We start from the raw sequence: 21,186 nt of genomic DNA on the forward strand, positions 1-21,186 counted from the left end.
TCTCTGTTATTTACTCTCTCTTTTACTCTCTCTCTCTCTCTCTCTCTTTCTCTCTCTCAGCTGCGGTACCAGAAGTGTTTGGTGGCTCGGCCCCCCTCCCAGAAGGCCTGCAGCTCGTTGCCTCCAGGCGACTCGGTGTCCCGTCGGGTCTCGACCAGCGTGAAGAGAGGGGTCCTGTCTCTCATCGACACCCTCAAACAGAAGAGACCCGTCACCGAGTTGCCACAGTAACCATGGCGAAGCACTACCGACTCCCTGCCACAGCCCCCCACCCCACCCCCCCCACCCCCAAGTCACCATGGTAACTAGCCACATTGCTGCCAAAACCTGTCGCCACCACAGACCCCAGTAAACCACTGAAACACAGCGAAAGCCCCCGGGTTTGGGAAACCGCGTCACGATTCCTCCGCTTTTCTGGAGCAACTTGGAATTTCAACTCGAGAGTTTTTAATCGGCTCTCGAGCAGCAATTCAAGTCTTGTTTCCTCAAAACAAAGACTCGACCCACACACGGAGAAGGGACAACCACGAGAAGCTTCTGAACGATGATGGTAACGGTGTCGGTGTACATAGAAGTAACTCTCATCCCCCTCGGCACAGAGAAGGAGTGAGGAGAAGAGAGCAAATATTGAAGTAGGAAGTGCTCCGTCAAGCACAGCACGCGTGATGAGCGAGCTCATTGCTGCCCAAACTGCTGATCTCTCAATGATCTTATTGTATTTTGTGTCTATGCCTGTGCTGCCAGCATGACCTTGCACACCTGGCCACACCTCCCTGTCAATCACCCGGTCGTCCTGTTAGTCTGTAGTGGCTTCCCCCTCCCCCCTCCCTCTGTCCCTCGTTCTCATTATCCTCAGTAGCCTGTAACTTAAACATTAGTGACTAAATGGAAGGAAAGGAATCATGAAAGCCATCGTGTCCGATCAGTAAGCAATGAACAAAAGAAAGAAGGGAGCTGCTAGAGGCTGAAGAGATTTGGCCTTTGCAGTCGACACACTCATCTGTTCAACTGGTCCTGCATGAACTTTTTATAGAAAGGTGAATCATTCTCTCTAGACAATATCAATACACTGCTGCTGCTTTCAGAGACTGACGGGGTGAGAAATCAGAAGCCACATTGTTTATCCTGTCTCTTCGTACTGTAGCTCTTTGTTTCTCATCAGCTGTGCACGAATCAGCCTGGACGGGTTTAAACGAGCGGTGACCTTTCACCCGAAAAACATCCTGCGCACGCTTTCTGTTTACATCTCGTTTCGATTTCCTCTGTTAATCCCTCGGAAAAAAAGACAGACGATAGCCATAATGGAGGAAGAGACGCAGGGAAGGGCAGCGTAAGGTCTCTCTCCTCTGCTCCCCTGCTTTCTGGTCAACACTACTACAGTAGACTGCTGCTCCACACTCTGAGACATCAGCATGCCGCCGCCACCGCCGCCGCTGCTGCTCTTTGATACACATGCTGGAGGAAATTTGACTTTAAATCCCACCTCAGTATCAGTCCTCAGAGACTTCATGTCGACTAATAAAATGGGGATTGGCGGCGTAAGAAAGCCTGGAGGGTGAAGAAGAAGACTTGAGGAATGTGTTTTTATACTTGGGTATGGCTGCGATGATGTTGTCTGAACCAAGAGGAGTTGGGAAGGAGAGAGGGCGACTTTATCTCCAGCCTTGGCAATTTGAGTGTAAAGCCAACAGACATGTTGACTCGAACCAATGGGACCTTTCCTGGGCTGCTGTCTATCTGTCTCCAGGGTTCTGTTCACTTGAATGCGCCGAACATTTTTTTTTTTTTCATTGCCTACTTACTTACTGTACATCTTTCATCATCGCCACAAGATCACATGCTTTTCACTCTGTTTTTGTGTTTTTTTCCCCCCCTCACAAAAATCTCAACTATTCACTTCTAGCTCCTTATTATCACATATCTGACAAGCATGGAAGGTTATAACTAGTGAAGTTGGTTATTGTACCAGGTAGATGCTTAAAATCTGACCATTTAGCTAAAGCACCTGTCAGTCAGACTAGAGCAGTAGGAGGATACAGATTGCCAAATCAAAGTTTAGATGGTGGTGTCTCTTTTTTGTGGCCTTTTCCAAAATCAAAAGCAAATTGTATATAATAGAACTAAATGTGTTCATGTGCTATATATATTGAAATGTTATAGTATAGCGCAGTCTGCCTGGGTAACTGGCAGCAGTATGCCATTTGGTAGAAAGACATCCCATCATTATGCAGGTATTTCCAGGATTCCTGAAGCCTTCTTTAACCATCAATCATCAGTCCGCTTGCTGAATGATTAAACAAAAGCATTTCAACCTGTTCATGAATCAAAACAAAGATGGCAGCCAGCCAACTACCTGGACAGAGTGAGTCTCAAATCTTTTTTTTTAAATTGTTCAGCAGATGGAGGATTTTTTTATTTTCTTGTCAGAAGAGTCTTTGGGGATTCTGAAAATACTGTCAGCACTGTGTGTTGTCACACCAGCTCCTGTATATTATTAGGCTTTTAGAGAAACTCTTGGTTATGTGTGTGACCTGATAGGGTGAGGCCAGTCATTAGAAAACTATATTAGTTTGTGGGGTAACAGGTTACATTAGAAAAATATTACATTCCTCCTGTAGGAGCCACGGTGACGGTATATCAGAATCAGGGCGCAGAGCAATGTCCTCCTGGAAATTTATACTCCAGCATCTCCAGCCAAACTTTGAACCTTTGAACATGACCCTAAATCCTAACACTGTCTTATTTTCCAGTTGTTTTTTTCTATCGTATCATCCAAGGGTTTTGTTAGAATAACATCTCCCTTTAGAAAACTTTACTGCTGCTCCTTAGGTGGGATGTGAGTTACATTACGTTACGTTACATCAGCTGCAGCTGCCTTATCAGCCATCACGTTCATTTTTACAAGGATGCAGTTAAAAAATTAGTTGGCTTGTCTAGTTCTAGCTAACGGCTGATTAAACTAACTGATTAGAAAGTCCACAGTCAATTGTTCGACACAAAAAGTTGCATTTGTTTGCGTGTGAAAGGACAATTGTTTCGTTGCTGCGGATTTCAAATGTATGATGTAAAATCCTGCATTGTCATTGTAACTTGATATGAGCCGTGTGAGAGAGGACAGCTTCACAGGCGTAGCAACAGGGATGGGACTTAGTGAATGGTCAGATTGTTACAGCTGAACCTGCGACTTGTTCTCTGTCGATATTAACAAAACCCAGAGGAAGGAACAAGAAGTGTAATTGAGATTTTGTTGAGAGAACTCAGCCGCGTCACCTTCTTTTGTCACGAGGATGTTGAAATGTGAACGAGATGACTAAAAGTTGTTGTGTACATAAAATCCATTTAATGTAACATTTGGCATTAATCATTGTTATAAGCTATCTTTTTTTTGTTTTTTGAATGTCTTTTAGTTTTCTATTATTTTCTTGAAATGAAATGCCTTTTTTGACAACTCACCAAATGGCCAAAGTGTAAAATACTGATATACATTGTTGTAGATAAGAAAAATACGAGAGCAAATAATGAAAACAGGAGAGGCGATTGGAAATTTTCACAGTTGTCACTTAAGTTGATACTGAATTTAACTGAGCAATTATCTATGCATTCTTTTCAAATGGAAAGTCGTAAAAAGCCTTGCATGCCCTTGGACGGTTGAAAGAGCGACTGTATGTACTGAACAGAAATATTTTTTATTTTATTTATTCTATTTTATAAAGGTATATACTGATTTTATTAGTTGGGGCAAGTAAAGTCTCTTGACTCAGTGTCGTTGTCTCAGTCTCTGGTTAACTCACAATGCTACAACAAGCTCCGCTTTGCAGAAAAAGGCAGATAAAGGAATATATCTTCACCTTGTACAGTGCCCTGAGAGCTGGAGGTCCACTGCTGGTCTGGACAGGAGGAGGAGGAGGAGGATGATGATGATAGTAACAGCAGTGGACTCTCTGTATCTCTGTCAAGCTCACACATATAGACGACAACAACAAGAATACACACACACACTCCATTTCCCACAGATGGATGTGCTGGCTTCCGTTTGCTGCTCACTGATTTGTACACTTTATCAATGTAACCAATTGTGAGAATAAACAGCATTATAAAATACAACCCTGGACTTCTGTGTGTCTGTGTGTGCGTTAGCGTGTCGAGCTGTTTGTTCCCACTGGGTTTTGTTGTGAACAGAAGAACAGTTCAACCAAGATTGGAGGTTTATGAAGTGAACATTTTTACCATACCACAGAAGAAGGTAAGAATTTTATTTATTATTATTTAAGTTTTGAAAATTGGGAGTTTTCAACATCCTCCCAGGTGCAGGTGCTGATGTTGTTTTCCTCCCTCTAAAATAGCAGCATCATGCAGTATCACTGAACTTGTGATTTATCATGCAACTACAACAAAATCATCTATGGTCGTACAATGATTATATTATATTATAACATCTCTACAGCAGAACATAAAATACTCGCCCTTCAACCTCCTCCAGTAATAGCTCATGTAAAGACTCTGTTAAATATTAAACACAGTCTGTACATGACTTCATTTACAGTACAATCATGAAACAGAAAACTACCACAACGATAGTGATATCTGAGTTATTAAAACTGTCACATTTCTTTTGAGCAGCTTATGAATCAGTTGATTTACTGTTTCATTAAAAACATGTATAATGTAATATAAACATTATATTTTCTTCTCTTTTGTAATAATTCTGAATATTTTACTCAAAAGAGTGCTTTGCTGATGTGATAAAGTCTTAATAGCAACGTCTCTACTATAATCCAGGCAGAGAGACTTGGGACGAGGATGCGGACATGTTGGTCTGGGACAGAGAGCTGCTGCGAACGGAGCTGGAGGACGGAGAGGAAATGGGTGGGAGGCCAGAATCCGAGGCCTTCAACCCCTTCCCTGGTCTGACCGTCATTTTCCCGACTTTAGACAGGCTCGCCGGTTTATCTGCGTCCTTCAGCGTCTTCTCTGCCGTCTCTGGCTGCGCGACGTGTCTCTGCAGCTGCTTGGAGGCTGCGGAGGGAGCAGGACGAGCAGGTGGGGGATGTTTTCCTGCAGGTGAAGAGGCGCTGCTGAGGAGGACGGCCTCCTGTGATTTGACCACTGGATTGTCATTTAGCTTGTGTGCGAGGGCTGTGATGGAAGACAAGTGGTTGGATGGTTTCTCAGAGGACATCAACGTCAGCGTGAGACGAGGGAATCGTCTCCGTTTACGCTTCGCCAGGCGCTTCTTGTGATGTGGTTGGTTGATTTTTCTCTGCGTCAGTTTCTTCTGGGGAGTTTTAGGTAGATGTTTGGAGACGACAGGAGCCTTGTTGCTTTGTTTTGGCTGCAGCTTTCGCTTTCGCCCTTTGTGCCCTCTGCTCTTCTTCTCCTCCTTCCCCACCTCATCTCCCTCCTTCTCTCTCTCCTCACCCTCCCCTCTCTCATCTTCGTCCTCTGAAGGTGCAACTGGGTCTTGCCCATTTCCAAGTTTCCCCTCTGCCTGTGTCTCTTGGTTTGAGGGGGACGAAGCCCCACGATTCTTCTTGTTTTTCCCCCTTTTGCCGGTTTTGGACGGCTCGGGGACGATTCCACCCAGGAGACCCTTCGCTGCTGCCCGTGCCAGCACATCCTGGGCCGTTTCCACCTTTGTGGGATCTGCCTGGGGAAAAAAGCAAGGGCACTTTAAGATGTAGTGTTGAGATACAACAGGTCTCCACGGTAACTTAGCAGCAAGGACATCTTTACAACAAAATGCAGTCGTAAAGTGACCCTGCAGTGAAGAGGGAGGTGTGAAGAGGAGAACTCACGGGGGGTTTGATGGGTTTTACATCCCCACAGAGCAGAGTGGGGATTTAAGCCACTTATCTTTTCCTCCTCTCTTCCTAAGACTTTATGGCGGTGCTATCAGCTGTATTTGCATGGCCTGGTGCTAACTGTGTATCAGCACATAAAAAGACTAAAGCAACTTCTTTTTTTTGTGTGTGTCATGTATTTGTTGCAGTTTGTTACCACGTGAAACCAATCTCCTATACAGTAGGTCATATAAAATTAGCTGAATTGACTGAATATCAGTTACTAAAATTGGACTTTGCCAGAATTGCAGAAGGGACACAAACATCTGTACCAAATGTCATGGCAATCTATCCAATAGTTTAGATATTTTACTATTTTTAATACTATTTTACCAGATTGTTGGACTGACCAATTATCATTCATAAGGTTCTGTTGGTGAACTGAAACGATGAAGAGGCGAGCAGACAGAGCCTCCTAATATGTTTTACAGGCAGCTGAGTGATTGAGGGTGTAAACAGGCTGTAGCCAGCAGTCCCTTTAACACCAAAACACCACCCACAAATTTGGCTGTACGTGTGCACAAGAGTAAATCAGAGTCTTTATCCACAGTTGAATTTAAAAGAGAAAATGTCTCCTCTAAGCCTTTCTCTCCCCATCCTCCTCCTCCTCCCGTCTCCACCTGTCAGTCTGAATCTTCATAAAGTGTCTTCTCTAATGAAAGTTGAATGATGTTCAGCTCACTGCTCAAAGTACTGCAACTGCATCTTTCATTCACTCTCCAGTGTTTAATCTGTTTTTCACCTTTCTTACTGACAGCGTTATATGCTCTGAGTCATTTATAAACCTCAAAACTTTAATTACACTGCTGCACTGAGAGTTCGTTATAACATGTGGAAGCCTACACTGTATAGAGAGAGTGATGGCAGCTTGTCGGATGAGTTTAACATAATATTTCAGTTTTTTTCCCCCCCAAAGGGATTCTCTTTTAATGAAGATGTCCGTCTTCAGCGGGGCTGTAGGGCTGATCGTCCTGTCCTACAGTTTTAATTCAAACAAAAAATATCTCAACAATAATTGAAGGGGGGTGCTGTCTGTGAAAGTTTTATACAGACATAACGGACAGATTTCAAGGTGACTAGTTCTTTCTTTTCCAATCCCTTCATCCACCGGCACAGTTTGACCAAAGGTGTCCAATGAGTGAGTGTCCATTTAATTGAATGAACATTAGATTTTAAATGATTTCACTGGCACTGGGAAGGTGAGCTGACTCTGCCACTGTGTCTATGTATGGGTGTGCGTGAGTGTGTGCCTGTGTTTATTGGAACGACACACACACACACACACACAGACACACACACAAGCAAAGTCTCCTCTCTGCACCATTTTTCGAGCTGCAGGGGAGCAAAGCAGCAGCATCTCATTTCCTTCTGTTGTATTTTTCTTGGTTTTATGAGTAGAGCAAGAGGAAAGACAGAGGAGGGGGTAAATAGATGAAGCAGCAAGGTGATGCAACGAGACCAGAGGGGTGGAGGGAGGGAGGGAGGGAGGGAGGGATGGATGGCTGGAAGAACGATACAGAGAATTATCCATTCATCTCGGCTCTAAAGTACTGAAATGTTTCAGCGGCTCGGGTGTATTTCATCTTTAACTTGTCTCTTTTTTTATGGTGTATTGGAATAATGCTGCAGTGTTTCAGGGAGAAATGATGTGTGTGAGTGTGTGAGTGTGTGAGTGTGTGCATGAGAAAGAGAGAGAGAGAGAGAGAGAGCAAGAGTGTGTGTATGTGCAGACAAGCAGAGCCGGCCGACCTCCCAGCAGACAGACAGTAAAAGAGTGCAGCCTCAGCACCACTGAAAGGTTTCGTCGCAAAGCAATCACGCACAGCACACACACACACACACACACACACACACACACACACACGCGCCACGAAATCTCTCTCCATCCCCCTCAATCTCCAAACCCAACCTTGCCCTCTACATTTCTATCACCCCCCCCCCCCCTCCTCCTCACACTGTCTGCTCTCTCACCTGTCGGGACAGTCTGGCTATAAAGCAGCCGTTGGTGAACTCAGATGGTTCAAGTCTGAAGAACTTGGCGTCTGCTGCGTCTCCTGACTCAGATTCATCAGGGAAAATTGGCCCATTCACCCTGAGAAGAGGAGCACAGCAGCAGGTGAGACTGCAGAGCGACTACAGCTCACAGGGGAGAAAAAGATGCTATAAAGCATTTTCACATTAATTCATGATTGACACTTGAGGAATTGCATGCAGGAAATGGTTCCAAGGTAAAACAAATAACTCTGAGGAGGAAAATGTGGCATTTTAATCGTTTTTCTGTGTGTGTTTTGTCAGTCCCAGACTTTTCATCTCGCGCCATCATGAGGTTGAAATTTTTGTCTCTCAATGAAATATCTGAATTTGGTCCAGATGTCTCCACAGCACAAGGTTATCATTTGTCCAAGACTTTGGTTTATGAGCAAATACCTTTCCATCAACCTCAGATGTACTTTACTTTACTATAAGTCAGTATATGAATTAAGACCGGTTACCACCTACATGCTAATATACACTAATATACACTCTGTAACCATGTTACACATTCGGTCTGGTATCTTGATTCAGTAGTAGGCTTAATTATCACTCATAATAGTATTTGCACATACATCAGTCAACATCACTGCGACAGTACACATGCACTGTTTATTAGGTAAGTGGGCAGTCTCAGTTTCTCCAGGCAAATAGTCAGTGTGTTCATGTTTATGAGCCAGCTGTCACTGCTGGTTCCTATATATCGTACATCTGGTGTAATGGCCTCCAAGCATTAAATATACTTGCAAATGTTGAGGTTAATTCTCAGTGGACCAGTAAATCTGTGTCTAAATCTATCTAAGACATGGGCAAATATGACCTTTGTCCACATAAAATCTTCTCAGTGAAAATCTGTTTTAGAGATACTGTTCAGTTTTATTGAGAAAGTAGGGCCTACACATTTCTTGTGTGTGTGTGTGTGTGTGGGGATGGAAACAGAAAAAAGTTTAACAATTGTGGCCCAGAGCAGTTTTAATCTCAGAGGGACCACAGTGAGGCTCCTTGTGTTGTTTTAACGGGTTTTTGTTAACTTTAAATTTTATGGCCCGAAACAGGTGCAATGAAGCTGTGAGATTTTAATGAATAACTTTACATGAGAGACTCTGGTTGGTAGTTTCAGGTCAGCTGCTTGTATGGTATCATGGTGAACAACTCTAACATACCTGTGAGCTCCGAACCATCAAGACCCCTCAGTTAATCCAAGACAGGTGTGCACCAATGCTAATGTCTTTTTAAACTGAAGAGAAAACTTCACCTTCTAGCTGTCTGGTTTAGCTGGTCTGAAATATTATTTTATCCCTTAACGATACACATTTTTATTGGTCAGATATTACTGTAGTTTTGTTGTTGTAGGCTATTATTATTTTCTGTTTGTGTTACCTGGCAGTGGCTGTCTGACACAGTGTCATTGGTTGTGCTAATGATAACTGCCTGTATCCTGTAAGTTGATGACATGAAGAGTCTGTTGTGTCCAAAGTCAGCGGCTAGCAGATAGCATATTTTATTTGAAGTTTTATTTATTTGATTCTTTTGTAATGTCACATGTGAAACCCTGACTTTTCTGGGGGGTTACGCCAGATCCACAGTGGAAACACACAGTCACTGTATTGAAATGTTGCATATGTGATGATGAACCATCTGAATCTGTGGTTGTCTGTGCTGCCAGTGTTGACCTAGTTATTAGCATAGCTGTGGTTGCTGCTCAGTCTAAGAATAGACTGGTGTCAGGTCTGTATAGGATTCTCAGTAAACAGGAGTCTTTGTTTCTTTTTGCTCATTTATCAGCTTGAATACAGTGTTTGAATCTTTTTTATGTGTTTGGTCCTGTCCCTTCATCGATGCATGGCTACTTCAACAGTTTTTGAGTTAGGCTCCTTCTTTCAACTATATTATCTGTGGTGATATGTACTGTTACTTCAGAGCTGCTGCCACCATGGTGGGGGCTAGAATGAGGGGTAGCCAGCCTACACCTGCCTCGTTGTCTCCTGGCTCACTGTGGCTCTGACAGATACTGACAGTTTCTAGGAGAAGCAGAGACCACTTCAACACATACAGTACTGACTCACACTGATAATAAGTCCCCATGTTTCTGTTGTTACTGTTATTTAATTCAGTGATTAGAGACATGGCAGGAAGGTAAATTCACAACCACCCAATGTGCATTGCTGCCAAGGTGTAAAACATTAACAAACACGACAACATCAGTCCTGTAACTAATGGAGACAGCAGTCAATCAGAACCAGGTAACAACCAGGTTTCTGTTTTAGACTGAAGCCATAAGGTCCGTCTTCTAAAATGACATCTTGTTTGAACTCAGTGAAGAGAAGTCCCTTAGTGGATGAAAGAATAAAACAATATGACAAACTCCCAGTGACAGTAAAAGCACCATTAGCTACTCAGCTTCAAAGTAAAAGTCCTTCTGAGAAAAGCTCAGGTGCCAATCATCTGTCTCTGTGTTATGTGGGTGGGGTAGGGAAAGAGGGCAAACAAGGTGCATACCTTCACTGTTATGCTTTCTTTTGTACTATTGCTTTCTGTTTGTCCTGTAGAGGACACAGCTCATTGCTAATTTCAGGTTTCTCATTAGTTTTGCGGTTGAGCCTGTGGACAGGTAATGAAAAGTCTGATTGCATAATTAAATACTCAATAGACAGAGACCTAATACCCTGCACAAAGAGAGGGCTCTGTGTGTGTGTGTGTGTGTGTGTGTGTGTGTGTGTGTGTGTGTGTGTGTGTGTGTGTGTGTGTTTACCTGAAGGGCAGCAGTTTGGGGTGGGTCTGTGTTTTTTCTAACACTCTTTTCACCAGCTGCTCATTTTCCTCAGGATACACTGAGCGTGTGCAGTAGACCACAGTCTGAACCTTTGGGACTGACAGATGGAGAAAGGACAGAATGAATGAATGAATGAATGAATGAATGAAGAATAACCTCATATTCCTGTGCGTGTGTTTGTGTGTGTGATGCACTCACAGGTCAGAGAGTGTGCTAGTAGTCGTGCCTGCTGAGTGGCCATTATGTGTATTTTGCGCTGGGAAACAGAACCGTGAGATAATTCAGGTAATAAACCCCAGTCTGTCAACAGAATAAGACATATTTAACATTTACACAATACAAACTCTCCACTTCTGCATATTACTACAGACACTTATACAAAACTTCATTTTCTATTCTCTAGGCAATTGAATCAGGTCAACTGGACATAGCTTTTGTCTTTGAAGATGTTTTGTCCCTTATCCAAGTGGCTTCCTCAAGGAAGGAAGGCAGGTCTTCAAATACAAAAGCTAAGTCCAGTTGACCTGATTCAATTGTCTAGAGATATCTTTGACCTGGACAAATGAGAATTTGCACAGACTTCATTTTCTATTCTAGTTCCTTTTTTTATCACTCTCACTTTGCTTTTACTTGTCCATACCCTCTATTTTTTGACATAAACCTGGTAAATAGCTGCATTTATGTATTCCTGCGGTTCATACGGTCATGGTCTATAGAAAATTTAAATTAATTTAAACAAAATAAACACTAACAGTTGTATTTAAATGTTTGAACACACTCCTTTTTAGAAGCTTATGGAACTTTTTCTTTTAAGACTGTCACACATAAATGAAATAATCACCTGTCCGATCATATTCATATCAGTCATATTTCGTTTTACATTGGCTGGTTTGTAGTAATTTGAGCATTATAATTCTTCCATACATGGCATTTTCAGCAGCCTTTTTTTTGTCTTACATATTTTTACAGACTTTTTTGAGGTAATCACATGATTAATTTTATTCTACAAATAAACATATTGTATGCACTAAATGTCACATTAAGATGGAGACACATAAACTGGACAAAAAAATTATGTGAGTTATTTAACAAATCTCATGCCAATCGGCTCATATGTCATTGAAGCCTTTTTCTCTCAGATACTGATCGTGTGACATTTAAAGTCTTGTGAGGATTTACTGCTGGGCCTCTCTCTTTATCTCACTCTCTACCTGCTGTTTCATCCCTTCCTCCCTAAAATGACATACCTCCATGTTCACTGTGCATGGTGGGCACAGGGTCATTGAGGGCAGAGGATGAACACTGAGGCAGCACAATGATAACCTTTAAACGCTGGACGGAGGCATCATACTCATGCAGACTGAGGAAAGCCTCTGACAGGAAGCGAACATCTACGGATGTAGAGGAACAAGTGTGAACATCAACAGATAGCCTAGTCATCAATAGACTTCATGGAGTAGCCATATAACACTCACTCTTGGTTTCCATCTGTTTGAGTTGATCCTGAACCTCTTCTACCTGTGGGATTGTGTGATCAGGGCTACACACCAGCACTCGGCCGGAGCGAGCAGCAGCTGCCACAGCGATGTGAGCCACAGTCACACCTGAGAAAGAGCCCACCACCAGGACATCGCTGCTGTCAAACAGCAGGGGGCGTAACGCACTTACTGCCACACACACACTTCTGTCCTGCAGAGAGACAAGGTGCACATACAGCATATTCATTATTCATTATTCCATAACAAAACTGTAGACTACTGTGCTGCTAGTCAAACAAATTACTTTAGGCTATTTATTTTAAAGGACAATTGCAGGCTAATTCAACCCGGGGCTCCAGTTTCCTAATATTTTAAAGAATTACACTGAAGATTTTCTTTTTAATGCTGTTGTGTCTACTCTGTCCCCACATCGCCACAGCAGCGTATAAGGGATCTTGGGTTGCTTAGGCTATTTATTTACATCCACAAAACCGCATTTCCCCCCACAGACAGCCTCAAGAAAGCCGACATGTTTGTAAACGGAGCTGTGATACAAAGTCAAGTCTTGCTTGCGCGAGAGTCAAGTTGACGCTTTCACTATGTTTACACTTTACAGGTCATCTGAAGCTCCCGTTTGTTTTTATCAACAAAGGACTATCAACTCGACCATAGAGACATAGACTGTATATAAAAGATATAACGTTTTCGTAGCAGTCTGGCTGTTGTTTGTTCTCTACCTGTGGGCGCCGCGGGCGGGTGAACGTGACTCTCGCGCGAGACTTCGCGAGACTTCGGGAGACTTTCAAGAATCCACAACAAGAAGTGCAGAAAGTAGGTGAATTCATGTCTATGAATTCGTTAGTGAGTTCCTCCTGAGTTACAGTAGTGGGGGCAGGCAACGTTAGTCTCGTTTCGGAACGACACCGGGATTTTGCTGCTAAGAACTCATCTCCATTCAAGTGGACAGATATCAGATAGAAAGACAACAAGAGTTAGGCCTATCTGCCGGTTTTCTGTTGCTGCCCCACTTCATTTTTGTTGTTGTAATGTTATGTTCATATTATTTCGCCAATCAAGGGTGATCTCTATTTTCAGACCATAATCTGACCACACTGACCTCCAGAATAAGGTAGTTTTAAAGCAGAAGTAAGCGATCCGGTCGTTTTGGCTAACTTCGTTAGTTAGCAGCCCCGCCCTCGTCATGGATCTATTGGTCCTCGTCCCTACGTCACCACATTCACGTGCATCCCTTGGCTGCACACACAGAGAGGACCGCCCCTTCATGCCGTTCTCTCTCCTCATTGGATAAAGGTTGTAGGATACAAGGAAGTATACAAGAAGTTTTCTCCTCAGCTTACAGCAGAGCAGAGTGACTGACAGAACCGAGTTTCGGACCAAACACTCTAAGTGATTGCCGTCGGAAGATATAACTATTTAAGACTTATATTAGTTAGTTTGTCTTTACTCCCTTGGGAGAAATTCGTCCTGGACAGACCAGAGACTTTTATTATTTATATTAACACAAATATTCCGCTTACTTCTGCTTTAATGTCACTGTTCATTTGTTTGTTTGTTTTTTAACTTTAAATAATAAAAACTCTCTGTCCTCATTGTAGTAGGTTTTATCCCTCAGTCAGTCATCACCGGTCATCACTCACGTCTTGTTCCTGTCCTTCACAACCTCCTTGGACAAGTGAGTATGTTTGTCATTTGGGATTTTAACCCTATTTTTAGCTGAGTTACACGCTTCACTACACACAGATTTCTACCTGTATGTTCAGTACATGTGTGGCAGTGAAGCTGCAGTGTTGGACCAGGGCATGAAGCTGATGGGGGAAGACGAGTGTGTCTGGACAGAGAGCGTCCCTGCAGAACGTCGGGTCCTTCAGGTCAGTCATGCTCTTCACTTCACGCAAGTCAGCACTCTGCAATGCTTCACACACTTCTTCAACACTGAGGAGAACAAGACACAACATTTTATACAAGAATATGTCATGTAGATACATCAGTCGCTATTGTTTAGTATCTATTCACTTCAGTGTCCAATTCACTTCTATACTGTACAGAGGCATCTTCTGCCCTTAAAGCAGAAGTAAGCGATTCGGTCGTTTTGGCTAACTTCTTGTCAGCCGATGGAGTTAGCAGTCCCCGCCCTTGTCCCTACGTCACCACAACATTCACGCGCATCCCTTGGCTGCACACACAGAGAGGACCGCCCCTTTATGCCGTTCTCTCTCCTCATTGGATAAAGGTTGTAGGATACAAGGAAAGTTTTCTCCTCGGCTCAGAGCAGAGCAGAGTGACTGACAGACCCGTGTTTCAGACCAAACACTCTATAGAAGTGATTGCTGTCGGAAACATTCCGCTTACTTCTGCTTTAAGACAGAGGGAGTTCAGTGGGGCTAAACCTTCCTCACCTACCATTAACCTCATACTGCAACAACATCTCCTTTTGTGCACTATGCCAAACCCATCATCAGATTCATACTCAAATAGATTGTGTGTGTGTGTGTTGAGTTTGGGGCAAAGAAGAAAGCAAGATGGAAAGCTACTGAATGCCAAAAAACAAGAGCAGTTAGCATACTCAATGTGATAGCAGATACACGTTAGACAAAGAGCTCAGTGCTTGTAGCAGCTTTTTGTGCCACTAACTATTTTCACTATTTCTTTGTTATTGACCATTGATGAACTAAAAGCAAAGACAAATACGAGCAGAATAAACTTCTGAATGTGCTATATTAACATTTGTACCTGGTCCTGAGTGTATTGACCCATGCGTATAGTGGCAGACGTCTGGCTCTGCGCTGTTTGGTTTTTACAGGATCCGACAGAAAACAGGAGACGCTCTGCAGATTCTGTTTCACTCTACAGCGAGCTAAAGATGCTGCCAGCTTTGTCTTACACCTGTAGCACACACACACCATGTACAGTCAGTTGTCAGTTTTGCCAATTTCCAGATTTAACCTTGTTAGAAAAGTGTTAACACATAGCCAATGAATCATCAAACATTTTCAAAGATATATGAACACACGTTTACACATTTACACACACACACACACCTGTGCAGACTCCTCTCCAGGTCCCTGACTTCCTGTAGAGACTCGTCCTCCTGATTCTTCGTCGAATGTTCACGCATCACAAACCTTCGGTCCTGGAGGTCGAACAGCATCACCATTGCCAACGGCAACAAATCAGTGGACTGCAAAACATGAACACTTTCATTAACCACATCTTCAAAGATTGTTCTAATGAAGTCATCGTCAGTGACTTCCATGATACTGACTTCTTCACTTACATCTTAAACCATCTGGGGGGTCAAAAACAAGCCATACACAACTCTGACATTAATGTTAACACTTCACTATGCTTGTTTGGTTTCCATCAATCCTGAGGGAAATAGCTGTTTCTTTACCTGTTTAATACTCCATTCTGTTGACCATTTAATTGCTACATTAAACTGTTTGTTGGTGCTGTGATATAGAGTGGGGGTTTCAGGAGCTCCTTCATTAAAAACTGCTGTTTGTTGTGTCTGGAAACAGAGCAGAGACTGAACTAGTACATTTAAGTAATCTAAAACACATAATGACATTCAGTGAATGGTCATGGTCCACTGGCTTTGTGTTCTGAAATATAATAAACTGTTCCTCCGCTGTCCAGGCTCGGGGGGGGGGGGTGGGGGCAAAGTGACTTGTGTCGACAATTCCAGCCAATTAAAAAAAGATTGTGTTTGTGTTTGTGTTTGTAAGCAGGACAAAAGAAGGAAGAAGAGATGAGGGAAGATGAGGAACGTCTGACCCAAGCTAATGGATAGAGCCAGTTTGACAGTGCCAATTTAAAGACAATGACAAAGAGTGGGAGCATTTCTACCCTGAAAAGAAAACCAGTGGTGATGTTGAGGTGAGTGCATGGGAAGAGCATCTACTGCTGGGAAAAGGTCTGAAAAATAAAACAATAGCACAATTGCTATGATCAGAGAGTAGAGTTAACATGAGTCTCTCCAATGGTGGAGAAAATAAATTTAACCTTGAATTTATCCACTGGGACCAGCCCACACCCTGAATGACAAGCACACAGAGAGGGTCAGTGAAACCAAGTAGAAAACTTGATGGATGCTTCCATCTTTGTATCTTTGGCCTTTGGTATTGCACATTCATGAATTTGGAAGATGGAGATTCTGGTGGAGTTGTGTAGAGGGAGGCATACTTTGTTGCTGAGTTGAAATAGCAATTAAAAAATCAATGTATAAAACCAAAACAATGAGAAAGAAGTTAAACTGGTCTGTGGAGCCAGGGAGAAACAGGGTGAAAATCTACATGTCTCTCATGTGCACATACTGTAGTGAGACACAAAGGGATTTATCGTTAATATAACAATATTGATTGTAATTGTATCAAGGAAAACAGAAGATGAGACATTCCTATCTTTGCCTCATGGCTATCCTTTTCCTTAACCTCTTTTCTAAGTGTGTGTGTGTGTGTGTGTAGGAGTTAATATTGCAGTAAAGGTGTGTGTGGAATTACAAAGAGCTGTGGCAGTTTTTATAGTCACACTTGCAGACTAACGACCTCTCTCTATGTTTCACCCATCCCTCAGTAAAGTCATCATTTACACATACACACACACTCCTGCACAAGCTAAGTGTGTCTCTTTTTGTCCACGTATGTGTCATTGCACAGTGTTTTATAGTGTCGTTTACAGTCTCCCAGTTGGGTAGTGCGTCTGTCTCTCTCCTGCATGCATCATTTGCCGCCTATAACCGGCCAGACTACGCACACGTCTGAATACAAATGGCTTTTAACCACATCCCCGTCTCCCTTGCCAGCATTTTTTACCATATTCTAACGGAGCATGCTCATATGGACGGAGAGAGCGCAGCTACTTCATTTGACAACAGATAACCCCCAGACAGTTTAACAATCAGTGAGTAAGCGCTGAAGGGTTTTTAATCACTTTTGGGTTTGTTACCACTCACAATATGCTGAGAGGTGTGGAAGCAGCTGTCAATGATGATGTCCTCAAGTAAATCTTGGTCTAGAAGAAGATGTACAAAAACAATGTTAATGAACAGAAACAATCAAAACAGTGGTTGGCTTTCATGTGCTGTCTTGCTGTGCCATCTTGGATGTGTAGTAACACCCCAGAAGGTGTGGTGAGCAGGCATGCTGCTGGCTGTCAGTTTGGTGCCACGCATGTGTGATGTTTATCTTACCTGTGTTTCCTGTATAATCTTCTCCAATCTCTCTGGAGTCATGTACAAAATTTCCTGCCTGTTCCATGTTTGACAAGCAGACTCGCATACAAACGATCTAGTCCGTAAAAAAGTATTAGGAGATATATTCATTTGGCCACATTTAAAGGCCAACATGACAGTTTTAGTTTAGATCACAGTAACAGGGATGTACTGTAGTCTTGGGAAAGAGACAGTAGATTTTAGTTTTTTAATCTAGTCACTCAGGGTTGCTATGTACAAAGAAGATGTATCTGTGCAGTTTTTGACATTTTTGACAGTCAAACCTTGAACCTGTGGACAGTTAGTGAAAAAACTACAAATTAATTTCAGCTCTGGTTTGGTTGCCAGCATCTCCTGAGGGAAATAGCTGCCTCCTCATTAGCTGTCACATTCTTCATTATTACATTGCAGCTAGTTGCTAATGGTGGCTGTCCTCTGTTTGGTTCTGAGTGGGTTAATGTACTGTACAATGTGTTGTTTTCTCTGTGAAAACATCTGTATGCAGCTGGATATGGGTTACATGAGGACAAAGAGATTGATCCAAATCGAAATAGTTGCAGGTCAGAGAAACAAAACAATGAGCGTGTGGGTCCATCACCAACAGTATGTGAATCATATCAACCATTGTTTGTATAAAAGATATTTTCAGTTCATTTGACCTTTCTAATATTGAACTGGATGAAAACTAAACTGCATGTCAACATACTAGCCACCCCTTAAATGTGCGGTCGCATGCACAAATATGTGTGGCCACTGTATGAGTCCACGTGTGTGTTTGCCCATGGCATGCTCCATCTTATCACCTCCCATACAGGCATCTGCTGCAGCTCCTGCTCAAGTAATTTGGAATCACATGGAGAGAAGAAATGTATGACTGTATAGTATTTAATCTACAGTCTGCAGTTGAAGCTGCTATTCAAAAGTGAATATTGGAGTTGACACACGCTGCAGCTCCAATGCTATTCATTATAGAGATAAGGCTGCCTTACATATAGGAGGGTGGGTAGGGTCTGCAGAGGTAGCAGTAGAGTGATTGAAATTAATTTCCTCCTGACTTTATGTTCAACCATCAGTCTGTCCTCTTGAATCTCAAAACTACATTTACAAGTGACTACCAAAACAACACGAGGGACTTTACTATTTCACAAATAGAGCGATCATACATTTGAGTGTGTTGAAGGCGAGTTGATAGGCCCGTCTCTGTGTGGTTTTGTCTCCGCTCTCGGGCAGAGGTGCGTCCGTTTTCTTCCCATAATGCAGGAGTTGAAGTGTGATGGGCTTCTCCTCACGCAGCCGCTGGAAAACGTCTGCTGCCTGCAGAAAGGCCTGATCTGATGGAGGGCAGACTGGAGGAGTAAGAATTAAGATGTTGAGTGAGTTTGTGAAATAGATTATTGGAGCAAATTGGAGAAGTGATTTAAGGAAAGGTCATGAAAGGAGGGAAGGGGAATTAGAAGAGAAGTTAATAGATGAACATGGAAATAAAAAAAAGGAAGAAAGAGGAACAGACAAGTGAGACTTCTTATTGATGGGGTGTGTGAGGCACACTTGGCATTTCCAGTTATACCAGCACGACAATACCAGGAACTGTTCTGTTTGTTTCATGTGACACACATTGTGTTGCGCTGTGTACAAAATGTGCTACAGCAATAAAACATGAACTAAACTTGACCCTAAAACTGAAGCAGCTATAAATGAAATGCAGACCTCGTTGTTAACAGCCTCCACTTTCCTACTGGGACACGTCAAAGTGTGTTCTGTGGAAAAGGCCTATCACCAAATGAAAGTAGAAGGGTTGAAACTCTAACTTTGGGATAAAGTTTCAAAAGTCGGAGGCCGCTTTGTCTTTTTTTTTCTTTCTGCTTCGTCTGGTGCGTACAGCTCAGCTATAGGTGACTGCAACCTGACTCTACACAGCTTTGAGAGCCCTGTCTTTCTTTCCACAATAAAAGCCCTGAGCGATTGTTTAATGTTTTATCATCACATGATTGATCAGAGTGAAACCACACTTCACTGACTGTCTCCTTGATTGATGTTAGAATATAAAGAACCTCTCGCGTCGTACAAGAAAATATGGCCGAATTCTTTTTGTATATGATAAAATATCCCCAGTGTGTGTGATAAAATATTGAAAGATTCAGAAGTGTGAGTTACCTGGCGAAGGTGAAGATGAAAGAAGTCGAGGGAGAGGAAGCAGAAATGAGAGGGGCTTCTTGTCGGTCTGCTGGTCGTGGTCTTGATGTGAGATCTCCTCCGTCACAGAGCTCGACCTCTCGTTAGTGCTGGAGCCCACTGTGGCACAGAGAGTGTGTGTGTGTGAGAGAGAGAGTTTGTGTGCGCTGGATGTTCATGTCACACAAACAAACAAATTAAAACAATGGCAAAAAAGCAGCAGCATAAAGACCTTACCTTCGTCTGCCATGATCGCAGCAACAACAAACCAAACACTTGCGACGTTCACCTGCCCCTCTGTTTCTACTTCTTGCTGAACAAACATCTACACAAACTCACACTTTGCTTGTTTACAGAGTTGAAATTGAGCTCTGCAAATGTAAATAAGACGCATGGCATCAGTCAGGACTGACATGTGATCCACCCTCCAGTTTCTCCGAATGTGAGACAGTGCGGTTGCTCGGCCTCTGTGGGTAATTGGGCTCCTCCTGGTGCAATTAGGTGGCCGGTCAGATACATCAGCATGAATAAATAATGGGCTGCTGTCCGACCCTGGACAAAGGTCCACCTCTCAGTGACCTGCTTCACTCATCCCTGTGCAGCTGCTTCACACACACACACACACACATGCACGCGCTCAGTGACATCACTTGACTTGACTTGAGGATTAAAACCCAAAAGTTTGCAGGGACCACTAGCCTCTAATTTAACTGGATTAATAGAAAAACACAAAACAGAGTGTAATCGGCTTTTACAGCGCTCATCAATGTTTAAGTGCGAATGAAGGCTTGAAGTGACCAGAAATGTGCAACGTGTCCAATAAAGCCACGTCAGTGCAAATGGAATAAATTAATGAATATCAAACAGCAGTGATTTAATGAGTGTGAGGCAGTTTCCTGTCCTGCACAGGAGAAACTCTAAGTCCACTTTAGAGAAGCAGCGCTGGAAGAAAAGGCTACAGCAGCTTAGTGTAATCTGCATAGACGATGATGGGCTGTTTAAAATTGCATAGCAGGTCTTACCTTTGTCATTCAGAATCCCCCTCATGGGAACAACACAGCTCATATTCTCAACGAAATGCAGCTCGAGCAAGTATCCTGACTGTGACTATTAACCACAAACTGGTTTCTGCTCTCAAACTCTTTCCCTGCTGTGCTCTGAGTATCACACTCTGTCCCCATGAACCAGAGCCTTTGATGCACTCATCACCTCTTTGTCATGCATGGTTTTGTCCAGGAGAGACCTGAGTTTGAGATGCCATGGCAACAATATGATAATGAAGGAGGCCTCTCATCTCTGTGACAGATATACAGTAAAATACATAAAGCTGGCCTATTGTAATTATAAAACAATTATTTACCATATTCTTTAATGACCATTATGTGTGATATGAGTGGCAGCTTTAATTGTTTAGTTTAGATGTTGAGGCTCTTTAATCTTTGGGTCCCTTAATGAGGACACAGACACAGATAGGAGGGTCACTCCCGTCACCTGCTCCGACGGGCAGTTAGTGTGTGTGTGTGTGTTTATGATGTGTGTGTCTGTGTTGATGTATAAAGACAGCATACTCATCTATGTCTGACCAGTTGGACCTGCTGTCACCTTTGTTCTTACTGCACTGTGTCCTTGTGAGCGACGGCAGTGATGTGTCACAGGTAGATC

At 42.9% G+C, this 21,186-nt stretch overlaps 2 protein-coding genes across 11 annotated transcripts in view; one reads left to right on the plus strand and one right to left on the minus strand.

Annotated features, from left to right (window-relative positions):
- The window catches only part of apbb2b (amyloid beta (A4) precursor protein-binding, family B, member 2b), a 49,723-nt gene extending 45,619 nt beyond the window's left edge, over positions 1 to 4,104 (plus strand). For 5 of the 10 annotated variants that reach the window (XM_085778010.1, XM_085778023.1, XM_085778029.1 and 2 more), the window contains one exon: positions 61 to 4,104. In XM_085778010.1, the coding sequence (XP_085634136.1) occupies positions 61 to 231 (171 nt within the window). In that variant the 3' untranslated portion in view covers positions 232 to 4,104. The remainder of the gene's footprint in view (positions 1 to 60) is intronic. The other 5 variants (XM_085778003.1, XM_085778018.1, XM_085777976.1 and 2 more) reach the window with 1 other exon arrangement.
- A 546-nt stretch (positions 4,105 to 4,650) lies between these two features.
- On the minus strand, positions 4,651 to 20,732 carry LOC146991741 (protein NSUN7-like). Its single transcript, XM_085791861.1, has 13 exons — positions 20,547 to 20,732; positions 19,507 to 19,644; positions 18,516 to 18,698; positions 17,095 to 17,153; positions 15,182 to 15,321; positions 14,874 to 15,026; positions 13,892 to 14,075; positions 12,120 to 12,333; positions 11,892 to 12,035; positions 10,843 to 10,944; positions 10,624 to 10,741; positions 7,812 to 7,932; positions 4,651 to 5,647 (listed from the first exon to the last, which is right to left on the minus strand). The coding sequence occupies exons 1-13, from the start codon at positions 20,587 to 20,589 to the stop codon at positions 4,769 to 4,771; spliced, it is 2,478 nt and encodes an 825-aa protein (XP_085647987.1). The 5' UTR covers positions 20,590 to 20,732; the 3' UTR covers positions 4,651 to 4,768.
- Between the last annotated feature and the right edge of the window lie 454 nt (positions 20,733 to 21,186).

The sequence above is a fragment of the Trachurus japonicus genome, chromosome 1 (genome assembly GCF_045865225.1).
Source record: "Trachurus japonicus isolate A0001 chromosome 1, Traja_1.0".
NCBI classification, from domain to species: domain Eukaryota; kingdom Metazoa; phylum Chordata; class Actinopteri; order Carangiformes; family Carangidae; genus Trachurus; species Trachurus japonicus.